Source organism: Pteronotus mesoamericanus, unplaced genomic scaffold (assembly GCF_021234165.1).
Source record: "Pteronotus mesoamericanus isolate MK-2021 breed Mesoamerican mustached bat unplaced genomic scaffold, CSHL_Meso_final contig_44, whole genome shotgun sequence".
Taxonomy (NCBI): domain Eukaryota; kingdom Metazoa; phylum Chordata; class Mammalia; order Chiroptera; family Mormoopidae; genus Pteronotus; species Pteronotus mesoamericanus.
Window position 1 is genome coordinate 5964312 of NW_026555166.1, and position 12742 is coordinate 5977053.

Consider the following 12742-nt stretch of genomic DNA (forward strand, 5'->3'; position numbering starts at 1 on the left):
TGGACAAAGCGAGGTTCAAAGTGAGATCAAAGTACCTGTTACATGTAGGGCGCCTGTCTGAGGTGATCATGCTGTTCATGCTTTATCCCCGGGGCCTAGAATAGCGTTTCTCAACTTCAGCATCTTTGACATTTTGGGTCGGGTATTTATTTGCTGTGGGAACATCACAGGATCCTGCACATGGTAGGATGTTTAGCAGCATCCCTGGCCTCCACTTACTACGGGCCAGTACCTCGCCTCTGCTCCCAGTAGTGACAATCAAGAATGTCTGCAGACATTGCTGACCGTCCTCAGAACAACAAAATTGTCGCTGGGAGAGAACCACTGACCTAGAACAGTGCCTAGCATATGGGGGGCGGTGCTCACTAAATACTTGCTGAGTGGATGTGCCATGGCGGTCCCACTCTGTGGGATGAGGGTTAATTAGTACCAGGTATCGGTGGCAGATAAATCTGCTGTGTATAGATCCTGGAGAGCTAGAGAGGGGAAGAAACGTGGAGCCTTGGTGGCTGGTGGAGCACATTTCGGCCGTTTAGGTGAAGGTGCCTCATGGCAGCAGCGGCTCTGATGATGAGCCACTGCCAGGTGGACTTTGTGGTGACCTTTCCACACTATAACCCATAACTGTGCTGCAGGCCTCATAGGTTTTGACTCCTGCGGCACAAATGTTGGTGGACAGGGTTAAAAAATTAGAGTCTTCACCTCTTCACCTGGTACAAATTTCCGTGGAATTAGTGTCTATTCGGTGAGGAGCCACTGACAAATGTGTAAGGTTTGGTTGGGGCTGTAAATGTTTATTATGCATGTGTTGTGTGCCCAGCAGCATCCCAGGTCCAGAAGGGGCGTAAAGAAAAAGAGAAAAGAAAAGGAAAACCAACCACATGTGTGCCCTCCCCGCTGAGCACCGGCACTTTTCCTTCTTCTGTGTTCCCAGGGTCCCTAACTCCGTTATGAGGATAGGAATCACATTATTCATTGTCAGAACCTCAAGTGCCTAGCAAAACAAGCCTCACCGAATGAACGAGTGAATAAATGGAATATCAGAGCTGATGAAAAATGTCTGTTTTCTCAGAGCTGCTAAAAAAGGTTTATTCTCAGGGAGGCATGGGGACAGAGCTCTGTCATGGTGGGAACACACTGTGCTTCATTCAGACCGACTTGCAGGCATGAACTGAATCTGTTTCCTCCGCTACAAAATGGAAATTTGTATCCCTCCCTGAGTTTGTTAGTGGATGAGCTGAGATGTGTGTGAGGAAACCGGGTGTTTAGAACAGACAATACAATGCAGTCACGGGCTTAGGCAGGCCACCTCCACTGCCCAGCAGTCCCTCTCGGGGGGTGCATGTGTCACTGTGAGCAGACGGATGCCTGCCTGGCCAGGATGCCCGCAGGGTTGCGCTCAGCACAGAGACTCCGGCAGCTCCTCCTGACGCCTTCTCACCCACCAGGTACCGTGTTACTCATACGGGCAGAAGCTATCCAAACTGGCCATCCTGAGGATTGCCTGTAACTACATCCTGTCCCTGGCGCGGCTGGCTGACCTCGACTACAGTGCAGACCGCAGCAACCTCAGCTTCTCCGAGTGCGTGCAGCGCTGCACCCGCACCCTGCAGGCCGAGGGACGTGCCAAGAAGCGCAAGGTATGTGCCAGCCACTCAGGTAGCAGCCTCTGCAAGAGGACAGGGGGGATGGGGTCAGGAACTTGGGGTGCCCTAACTCACCCAGGCTTCCAGAAGGCTTTTTGTGCTTTGCTGGGGTCGCTCCAGCTTCATAGCCCCTCACAGTCCTGGGATTATGGACGTGACCCTACTCCTGGTAAGGAGGCTGCTGGGGACCTTCACCCAGGGCTTCTGGGCCTGGGTTTGCTTATCAATGAAATGAGGACAACTTGTCTCTGAAGCTCTTTCCAGGCTTCTGTGCTCTGGTGCTGAATTCCCTGAGTTCCCCATATGGGCCCTGATAGATGTTGTATCAGGATGGGATCCCCTGAGTAGATTAGAGCCCAGAGAACCCTTGGGCATGTTTTGGGACTGTGACTGGATCTGTGGGTTATCTGAGGCCATGCATTAAGGTGGGTGATGTTCATTCATTCATTCACTCATTCTTCCTTGGAGGAATTTGGTGACCTCCAATCTGAGTATGCTGGCAGGACTATCAAGATGATAAACTTATGGTCCCAGACCCCGCACACCTTACAGGATGATTAGAGAGACCCTCTTGCTAGTAGATAAGGGCAGGACAGCGTGGTGCGTGTGTCCCCGAGGCCGTGCTAGGGGCTGTGGAAGGCCAGGCAGAGGAGGGATGGGTTACCTCTCCTGCCCAGGGGAGTTTGAAAGGACATCTTAGTGTTAGTGGGGTTTGAGCTGGGACCAGCAGGACAACCAAGAGGTCACCAGGTAGATGAGGCAGAGGTGTTTGGAAAGCCTGATGTGTTTGGAGAAATATGCGCAGGAGGAGAGGTGTTGGGCATAACTATGGTTCCCAGATGCCTGTACCTCAGCATTTCCAGTTGGGGGCCAGCACTAGGCAGTGCTAAGCAAGGCCTATGGCAACCCTCTGGATCTCTGTTCCCACACGGCTTGAGAAAGAGTGACAGAGGGCGGGACCCAGTCTGTATCTGCGAGGAGGGTGGCTAACTCCCCTGGGCGTTCAGACATTGGGGTGGGGAGCCGGCTAACGGGCACCCTCCGTGGGTTTCTCCCTTCCTGGGCCTCCCCTCCCCCAACGCTTACTCCCCCTCCCTCCTTCCCAGCAGGCCCTCTAGGGTTCTCCAGGGTTCCCGGGGGCCCCTGGGCCCCTGCCAGAAAGGCTGTCCGTGGGCCCTCCTGCCTGTACCAGGGAGGGCCCCGGCGTGTCCTCACAGCCAGCCAGCTGCTGCTGCTGTGATAATTGCGCATTGCATTCCTGGGAGTGATTAACAAGGGCCAGTTAGATGAGATCTTCATCAAGTGGGTGAGAGAGGAAGCGCCAGTGGCTGCTCACAGGGCAGCTTTCCACTGGAAAGTGACACGGGTAAATTAAGGGCGTGATTGATGGCTTCATGCAAGGCTCTGTGACAAAGGAGGTTTGTAAACTCTCTGTGACTGTCCCCTGGTATTTGGGCGGTCTGGAGGTCTGGATGGGCAAAGTGGGCAGGCACCATTTTTTCCATCTCTGCTCCTCATTGCCCCCTCTTTCCAGTTCCTCCCCTCACTCACCACAGACAGGAGCAGCTGGACCCACTCCCTTCCCTGGTCCTTGATTGGAATACGCAGTGTCCTGGGCTGGGGAGGAGGCTGACACCTGTATGGTGAGACAGGAGGGAAAGTACAGTAAAGATGCCCAGTGGAGATGAGATTTTGGTTTCCCATGAAGTCACCAAATCTAAGAAACTATCTGGTCCAACCTCCCCATTGTTCAGATTGGGAGGCTGAGGTGGAAGGTTGTGGTGAAGAGCATCAAACAGCTCTGACTTCAAAGTCCTGTCTTGTTACCTACCAGCTGTGTCATCTTGGACCTATTTCTTAATCTCTTTGAGCCAAGTGCTGGGACTGGGCAGTCACCACTGCCAAGAGGACTTAGATGGAGAGACAGGACAAGGTCCTGGAGCTGCTGGGACCTCTGAGGGCTTCTCTGGGCCCAGCTTTCTGCCCCGGCAGATTGGAGGCTCATAGGACTGCCCCACTCCTGCTGCTGTGCCTTCCTGCTTCTCTGTCGCCATGCAGGTGTGTGGGTGCCAAAGGATCTTTAGGGATGGTCTCCAGGGACCAACCCAGTGGACCTGAGTGGCTGGGGTAGGCCTCTGTTTTGTTGACTAGACCAAGGGATATGGTTTCTCTAGAGATTCATTCATTTATTCATTCATTCGTTCAATGTTTATTGAGCACCTAAAGCAAGTTACACAATGAGGAATTCTATGCCAAGCCTATGGGCACTGTGATGGGATGTTAATGATGGAGCAGGCGTGATTCTCTATAGTCCCTGTAGACAGAGAATATGGGTTTGGGGCCCAGATCAAACCCCTATTATCCCTTCTTTGCAGCCATGGGGGACAGCCTAAGGGTTAGGGAGATAGAAAGCAAAGAAAGGAAGAAAGAAACTAGAAAACAAGAAAGTCCTCAATCAATGGCAGCTGGGATGGTAATGGTCACCAATGCGACTGATGATGGTTCGAGCTGTCCCACTCGAGGATGGCTCCCTCACAGTTAATGTGCCCTGAAAGGCCAGGCGATCTTTTTGAGGTCGCCCCCTTGAGAGATTGCACTCAGGTCCTCTGAGATCGCTTGCAGTTCTGATGAGTTGCCATCTCTCTCCAGCCTGTGTTAAGAATGGGATTTCAGGTGAAGCCTGCTGACCCCCAAGGCCCCAGGCGCATTGTCTTACCCTCCTCAGATCTTCCCTCCTGGGGTGGGGGACCTGCATCCCTTGACCGGCGAATCTTCCATCTTAGGACCTTGCGGGATGTGATTTGGGGGATTCAGAGCCCCGTTTGGAAGTCCCAGCAGTGCAGAGGCCAGCGTCAGAGGCCGCCCAGCAGAGACACAGGCGGGAGGAGTGGAAAGGCTCTGGAGAGCTCAGTTCTGACTCCGGCTGCAGCCGGAGATAATGCACGTTAAGCACCTGGCTCTGGGCCATGTTTCCGCAGCTCCTGTTTTTAAAGCAGCAACTCCTGAAAGCTAAGGAGGAGGAGACGAATGAGGAGGAGGAGGGAAGGAAGAGGAGGAGGATGGAGAGGAGGAGGGGAAGGAGGCAGAGAAGGAAGAAAAAGAGGGAGAAGGAAGAAAAGGAGGATGGGGAGGGGGAAGAAGAGCAGCAGAACTATTTTGCACCTGCACTGGGCGGGCCTTGCCAGACCTGAGAAATAGGGAAGGACCCATTTCCCACCAACAGGGCACCCTCCTCCAGGGATTTTAAGCAATTGAGTAGTAATAACATTATCTTCAACAACAACAACTACTGCTAACACGGATGGCGTAGTTTGAGCCCTGGTAATAAATGGCCAGTCAGTTCCGGTACTCACGTGACTGTAGCCTGCTGGCACAGTCAGGGAAAGTGGCCTCTGCAAGGCCAGGGTGGTTCCTCACACTGTGGGCGACCTGAAGCCAGAGGAGGCGTGATGCCGGTGCAGCTCCCTCCGACCTGTGTCTTCCTTTTCCTGCTGATCTCTAGGCAGGAGAGGCCTTCCATGGTGATGGAAGTCTGAGGGTGGCCCAACTCCTCAAGAATGTCTCAGGTGCCGATGTGTGTAGCGTCAGTGTTAGGGACAAGCTGAGGTGGCACGTTGGTTTTGGGTCAGGGATCGGTGGGAGCTGAGGGTGTCCCGAAGGGCTCCTTACTGTCCAAGTGGCGGAGCCCAGGTCTCCAACAGGACCCAGTGGCACCTGCTCTTTCTTTGGACTGTTCCTGAGCCCCTGAGTGTGGGAGGCAGAGCCTCGAGAGCTCTAGCTCTGGCAGGATCCAGCCCCCGGGGCGCAAAGCGTCTTATGCCTCCAGAGGGCAACTGTCCTGGCATTGCCCACACCTGCCATCTTCATAGTCACCCTCATGAGGCCCTCCTCAATCTCAACTTCTGTAAAGTGAGTTGTTGATGGAAGTGATTTCTAAGGCCCTTTTCAGTTAGACTTCTGAGCTGAGGTCACCTCAGCCTCCTTTTCTGTCTAAATGACAGACTGTGTTACTCTCACTTGCCCCTCTGCCCATCACAGGCATTTCACACAGATTGGAAAGTCACTCACAGAGACCCTTGAGACCCCAATGCAGTGCGCCCCGAGATCACTGATGACACCTGACGTTCTCAGAGCCTGGATTATAAGCCAGGCGTGGTGTTTAGTGTTTCTGACGCATCGCCTCATTGACTGCTCCTGCCATCCCTGCAGGGTAGGAGCTGGTGTTGTCCCACTGCACAAATAATGAAAGCGAGGCTGAGGGCCTGAGGAGCTTGCCCAGGGACACCCAGCCAGGAAGAGAGGTGCCTCTGGGCTCTTACCACTTCCTGTTCTGCCCGCCCCAATGAAAGTGGACTGGGTGAGAGGAGGCTCTGTTTCCAGATCCTCTGGCCAAGTTATTGAGTTAAATACCATTTGCTTTCAAAGCCCACAGAGGCCATTTGCTGGGGGGGAAAAAGGGGGTGGGTGGGAAATCACCATCAAATTTCCTTCTTGTCATAAAAATGGATGCAATTTATTTTTTCTGGCATTCCAATTACATAGACGTTTGTCACCAGCTGTTTGTTCTAACACAGAGTGTTCTCTCAGCTGCTGTTTCTCCTCTCAATTTGACACCGTTAGTCCACAAGTCTGGCAGGGACGGGGCTGGAGGGATCATTGGCTGGGGAGCCTCACAGGTGAGCTCAGAGCCGGCTTTCCTGCTGCCCTCTGATGTTCCCCGGGTGGTCCCGAGGTGGGGTGAAGGCCGGGCTTGCTGCTTTCCTCTCCTTTTCCACATTCTTTCACCCTCACCCCGTCTTCTTTTTCAAGTTGCTCCCCGCCTGACATGTGCTCACAGGTCCCATTCTTCTCCCAACATGTGCGTGAATGAAAACTTGGGGTCTTGGGCATAGTGAACCAGAAGGAACCACCCATGAGACAAGGGAGGTCCCCTCTATTGCTTCACCTGATCGCCCTTTGGAACGCAGAGGCTCTTCAGAGCACCTTTTGGAGTCTCTTTTCAAGCCAAGGTGTCCCTCTGGATAGCCCTGCAGAGGCTGTGTTCCCCTCCCTCCTGGAGAACCTGGAGAAAGAGTGCCGGTGTAGTTGAGGGTTGAGAGAATACTACAGTTCTTTTAAGTTCTCTGTGGTGCTGTCATTTAACTTGATGACACACAAAGATGTAACAGGGAGACCCTTGGTAAGACCATGAAGTAGGCGAAGTGTAGCACTTTGGGGCTGGAGACCTGAGTTTGAGATCTGGTGTTGGCACTTCCGAGCTGTGTGTCTTTGGGCATGTTACCTAACATCTCTGATCCCCAGGTCTCACCCCTAAAGTGAGAGCCTGCATACTTTCCCTGCCACCTTGCTGAAAGGATTAAACAAGATCCCTCCCTTATGAGGAAGGGCTAGCATTTTTCTCAGTGGGTGCCAGAAAGGAAATATCATGAATTTATAGCTTCAAGACAACAACTTCATATGGAATCCCAGGAAGGAACATCTCACAAAAGGACTGTCCCCAGGGCTGGATGAGTGACTGACCAGCCAAAATCCAGGTGAGGGCAAATAGTTCTGAGTGGGAGACCCCCCCTCTTTAGCACTTCAGGGCAAACCCCTGCTCCTGCACCCTTGAAGGGGACAAGTGTACAGCCAAACCAGAAATCCCTTGGCTTCTAAAGTTCCTGGACTCATACTACAAAACATTCATGGCGTTGGTTGTACACAGTAATGACGCTAGTAAACAGAGTACCACCAGCAGTCGCACCGACCATGTGGTGAGTATCCACTGTGAGCCAGGTACCTCACGTACATTATCTTTACCCCTTCTCCCATAGCACAGAAGGGAAACTGAGGCCAAGAGAAAGGCACTTGCCCCAGGCCATGAGACTAGAAGTGGTGGAGCTGTTTCCAGTGTGCTTCTCTTGGTTCCAAAGTCTGAGCTTGTCAACTCCTGAGGCCTGTCCGGCTCTAAAGCTAACGCGCTGCTCAGCAGGGTGGCCTGTGCTCAGGAGGCGTCCAGCAAATGCCCGGTGCAGGGCCTTGCCCAGAGCAACAGCTCTTCTGTAAGCAGCCGGGCTGCAGCACGTGGAGGCTTCATTAAGCTGCGGGGAGCCAATAGCCCGCTGGGGGTGACCCTGGGGGTGGTACCGGGTGGGGTGGGCTAGGGGGTGCCACCAGCGAGGTCTGACACCAGGTTAAGTCGCCTGGCGGCCTCTGGCTGCAGCTGGGAGCGCGCCTGGTTCCCATTCGGGCGCTGTGGTTTTGATTAGCTGTTCTGTGAGGCGGGCCTGGTGGTGAGTCCATGGGAGCTCCGCTGGAACAGAGGGTCCCCCGCCCGCCGCCGCTGCGGCCCCCCCTCCTGGCAGCCCCAGACTCCAGATGTTCCGAGCTCTCGCTGGGAAGGCCTGCTGGCGCCACTGAGGGCAGAGGGCAGGGAAAGCACGCGAGCTGGAAGCCCAAGCACTCAGTCACCGCAGGCCTTGGCAGCCCGCCCAGCCCTCTGCTGGCACATTCCCCAGCTCTCCCCTGGCCATCTGTTCCCAAAAAACCCTTTCAGAGCCTCATCATCACTCAGGATACAACAGCGCGAGCAGCTGGTTTGGAGGCAGCAGGGAAAACCGTGCAAAAGGTCCTTTGTGAGAGAGGAAACTCGCTTATGAATAACAGGGCTGGACGCCGTAAAAGTTGGCGGCTGGAATTCTTGTTTCTCAGGCGCCGCTGTTTTCTCTTGACTTTTTATCTCTGGTTTTTATTTTGTCCCCCTTGTTTTCTTTTAATGCTGTTTCTTCCTTTTACACCAGTTGTGACTTTTCTTCTTCCTCTAAGGTGCCTGAAGGCCACCTAATTAGTTCCCCTGGATGCTGCCTAACTTTTTTTTTTTTTTTTGTTAAAGCTGTTAAAATTGGGGATGGTTGGAAGTGACTGTTTTCAGAACACCTTGGCTTGAGGGGACAGGCGAGAAAGAGGTGCCTGGGAGGGCACTGTGTGGGCAGGGCCCAGGCCCTTCAATGTGTGCAGCAGAAAGCGAACATAGTCGTCAGCTGAGCATAAAGATGCGAACAGTGTCCATGCAGAGGGAGGGTGGGGAGCAGAGATAGCAGGGAGACCCCCATCTGCTCATCAGAGAGCAACACAGAATGCTTTGGGAGAACCATGGTATTAATACACACCCCAGGACCTGGGCCCCTCAGCTGATTGCCGTATGACATGAAGCCTTTTTAAAGAACTGGCTGCCGCCGCTGCCAGAAACTTCTGGGAGACGTTTGCCTGGAATCTGGGCAACTCCTGGGAGCAGTCACCGGGTGGCCCGTTGGGGGCCCACGAGGTGCTGGGGCAGGAATGGCAGCTGGAAGGCCAGCGCTGGGGAAGAAAGGAAGAGGGCAAGGCCCGGCCGTCTCCCGCACACCCTCCAGACCCCCGAGGAGGAGCTGCAAGTCAGGCCTGGGTCTGCCAGGCAGAAGTGAGGAGATGCCTTCCGAGTCAGATGGTGGCGATGTGACAGGGTGGCGGGCACAGGCCAGGGGCAGGGGACTGAGGGCTTCCCCTTTGCTCTCTCAATTCCCTGTACCCCTTACGCACTGCCTGCCTTTCCCCCTGCCCCCACTACTCTATCAGACCCAGAAGCTCCGGCAGCCCCTCGCCCTGGCAGTGGAAAAAGCCTGTCATCCGTGCTGCTGTGGGTGGCCAGTGTTTCACAAGCAAAAATTTTGGGCTTTGCAGGGTATTTGTGCATTTCGTCTGCACTTTTCTCAGGCCCCTGTACTTCATTTCTCTTGCAACCCTTTCTCCTCCAGTTTCAGCTGGAGAGACGGCAGCTCCAGCAGGGCCAAATATTTATGTTTATCGCAGTTTCAGGGCCATTAATCTGAAGGGCTCAATGCAGGCCGATGAGATCCACCCTCCGCACAGTGGCCTCGCTGGGCAGGTGTCTGCACTCTGAAGCAGGTCGCAGCTCTGCCCCAGGGGCTGTGTGACTGGGCGGCCTTGCTCAGGTGTGTTATCCGGGAGATGCCCACCCTGACTCCCAGATCTACGTGGAGGCCAATGGCACAGAGGCTATGAAGTTGTTTTGTGAATTCCACGCTCCCTCCCATGCCCCCTGCTTGAGAAGTTGGTCTTCATGGTGAGGAAGACCTGGGTAAGGAGGAGTGTGCACTGGCCCGTCCCCTGGCAATGCCGTACGGTCGGCCCAGGGACCAGAAATTGAAAAGGGGGAAGGCAGGGCGACGGGGGACTGGGCCTTCCCTGCCCGTTGCCCAGCCCGAAGCCCCTGCACCCAGCAGAGGGGGAGGCCTGGGACAGAGGGGCACCGGCAGGACCTGGTTCCCCACCTGCCCTGGGGCAGACTGTCCCCTTTCTACCTGCTCCAGTGAAGCAGAAAGCTGGTTCTAGGGAAAATACCAATCCTTACCTTCCTTAAGCTCCTAGGACAAATATTTTAGAAGGCAAAATAGGAACTCTTCCCTCTTCAAGGCCTTCCTCCACTCTCTGCCCAGAATTCCCAGCCACCTGGGGCCTGGCTCAGCCCCTAGTCGCTCCCCTGCTCAGTCTGTCCCCACCTGAGCCCCTCCCAGCAGCTCTGCTGAAAGCCAGATCTCATCGCCTTACTCCCCTGCTCAGGACCCTCAGGGGCCCCCCACAGGCCAACGGAGGAGGCTGGCCTCCCTTATAGAACACCTGACCCTCCCCATCCAGTGACCTGGCCCCAGCCAGTCTCTCCCTGTGTCCCAATTTACACTCCAGCAACACGGAACTCCTCTCCCAAAGGGGCTATTTCTGACCTCTGTGCTCATGCCATCCCTGCTGTCTGGCATGCCCTTCTCCCCTTCTGTCCGGCTAACTTCTGCTCATTCTGGAAGGCTCAGCTCCTCCTGGAAGCCCTCTCTGACCCCTGCCCCAGCCTCCTGCCAGGGCTCCATGGCACAGCCACCTCACCGCCCTCCCCACAGGGGTGCGTACAGTCTAATTCAGGACAGTGACATGCTATACGATGAAGTAAGGATATAAAATGTTCTATTATGAGACACTCCATTATGTGGTATATTAGAGTTCATTTTATATCATTACATTATCCTATATTTGTGGGTCATATGTTACATGATATATTATGGGAGAGAGCCAATACAGTATGTTAGTTACACAATGTTTATTTGGTATTTATCTCGTGAGCCTTATTCATCTTTGTGTCCCAGCTCCCATCACACAGTAGACCCCCAAATAATTACACACTGTTCCTTCAGCTGAAATCCACACGGTAGGGCTGAATATTCCTGTGCTGAAGGCAACATCTCTAGGGAAGGATGAACCAGGGGCTTCAGGACACAGCAGAGAAAGGTCAGGGCTCCTCCAGACCTCTGGGGAGCTGGAGCTTTTTTCCCCTGAATTAGTGATGAAAGCTACTTCGGACCACAGAAAACCCTCAAGCAGCAGCTTAAACTACCAGGGGCCCCTGTTTCTCACAGTTCAGAAGGCTCTGGTGATACCGGGGCTGCAGACTTCTTTTGGTCTTTGCCTCATGGCTGTGCAGTGGCTGCCTTAGCACTGAGCACTTCCTCCTCGCACCGTCTCCCCAGGAAGGGTGGGGGCCTTACCTCAAAGAACATTGCTCTTCACCGGTTCAGTTAGTCCTGCCCAGACATCCCCTACCGGGGTGTTCCTCCTGCAATTTAGGAAGACGTGAGGGTCTCCCAACTGGGAAGGCTGCAGGGTAACCAGTCACATGGCTCATCCCCGGAGGGTTGACTATGCTGTGTGACAAGGCGATTTTTCTTCCCAGTGGAGCTAACCAGTGTCTTAACTTTAATCACAGCGGCAGAACCCCTGCCTCACGAGCTTGCCCCCTTCTCCTGCAGCCCTGCCAAGTGAGTGCCAGTAGCCCTGTTAGCCCCATTTTCTGTTGATTGAGGCTCAGAGAGCCTGGCAGCCTGGTATCCCTGCACAGCCCTGGACAGTTGGCAGGACTCTTTCATGCCTACTATTCTCTTGAGCCTCCTGAGGGCCACATCGTTAACTGTGGGGGCTAGATGGAGAGGCTGGGACCCAGAGGGGTGGAGTCACCCAGAGTGACAAAGCTGGCAGGGCTGGATGGGGCCCAGGCAGGCTCCTCTGGCCCCGTGAAATAAGTGCTCCTGAACCCAGACGGTCACTGTCCTCTGCTCCCGGCAAGGGGAAGGTGTGAGCTGCAGCGGGTGTCTGGCAGTGCGGGGCCTGGAGCTGGGAAAAGTGGGCCTGTGCGCCAGGCCAGCCACTCACAAGCTTTGTAACTTCAGTCGCTGGCCTTCTCCAAACCCCACTTTCCTCATAAAACATGAGTAAAAACGTTCGTGGGTGAGGAGGTTCATGAAAACAATGGCCACGAAAGGGCTTGTCAGCTAGAAGTGCAGCGCAGTCCAGGGGGCCTCTGGAGGACACTGCTGGTTTGTCAGGAAGGTGGGCAGAGGGACCCCGAGTGTCCCCTTCCCGCCCAGTGACTAAGAGAGTGGGTACCAGCCTGGCTGTCCACTGAGCGCTTGATTCCACGGCCGGGCGGAGGACACCGGGTCCGTCTCCGCCGTCTGCTGTGAGCGTGTGTGGGGTGCGTGCACAGCCCCGCACAGGTTGCCGGCGCGTCTCTGGGCGCCGCCTGCCAGGGTCAGGTGGAGGGCCTTCCCTGTGGTGGGCCAAGTTCCTGTCGAGGTGGGAAGGGGTGCCCACTGCGAGACAACTGAAGGTCTTGGAGAGTTTCAGAACTTGTCCCTCTTCCCCGGGGGCCAGGGGCCCTTAGAGATGATCCTTCGGGAGTATGCACAGCAGAGCCAGGAAGCTGGGCCCATGGGGGCAGCCCCATGAGCCCACCCAGAAGATATAGAAGAGCCACACAGCGTTGCTGAGAATTACCCACCCCCTCTAAGACCCTGCGCTTCTGCCACCCTGTCCACACTACCACACACACACAGGATCTGGGTGGGCGGCCTGCATGGTTATCTGCAGTCCTACCCCCTCTACACAAACACACCGTGATTCTTCACTTGTTCAGTCTCTTTAGTTGCATGAGCAGAAAAAGATGAAGAAAGCATGAAGGCCCTGCACATTTATTTAAGAATAAATAGTTTTGAGTGTTCACTATGCGCCAGGCATTG

At 54.6% G+C, this 12742-nt stretch overlaps 2 protein-coding genes across 3 annotated transcripts in view; one reads left to right on the forward strand and one right to left on the reverse strand.

Annotated features, from left to right (window-relative positions):
- ST3GAL5 (ST3 beta-galactoside alpha-2,3-sialyltransferase 5) overlaps nucleotides 1–12742 on the reverse strand; it is a 132198-nt gene that overhangs the window by 15973 nt on the left and 103483 nt on the right. The gene's annotated exons all lie outside the window — the stretch shown is intronic.
- Nucleotides 1–12742, forward strand: part of ATOH8 (atonal bHLH transcription factor 8) — a 29200-nt gene that overhangs the window by 6616 nt on the left and 9842 nt on the right. The window contains exon 2 of one of the 2 annotated variants that reach the window (XM_054577664.1): nucleotides 1449–1659. In XM_054577664.1, the coding sequence (XP_054433639.1) occupies nucleotides 1449–1659 (211 nt within the window). The remainder of the gene's footprint in view (nucleotides 1–1448; nucleotides 1660–12742) is intronic. The other variant, XM_054577663.1, reaches the window with a different exon arrangement.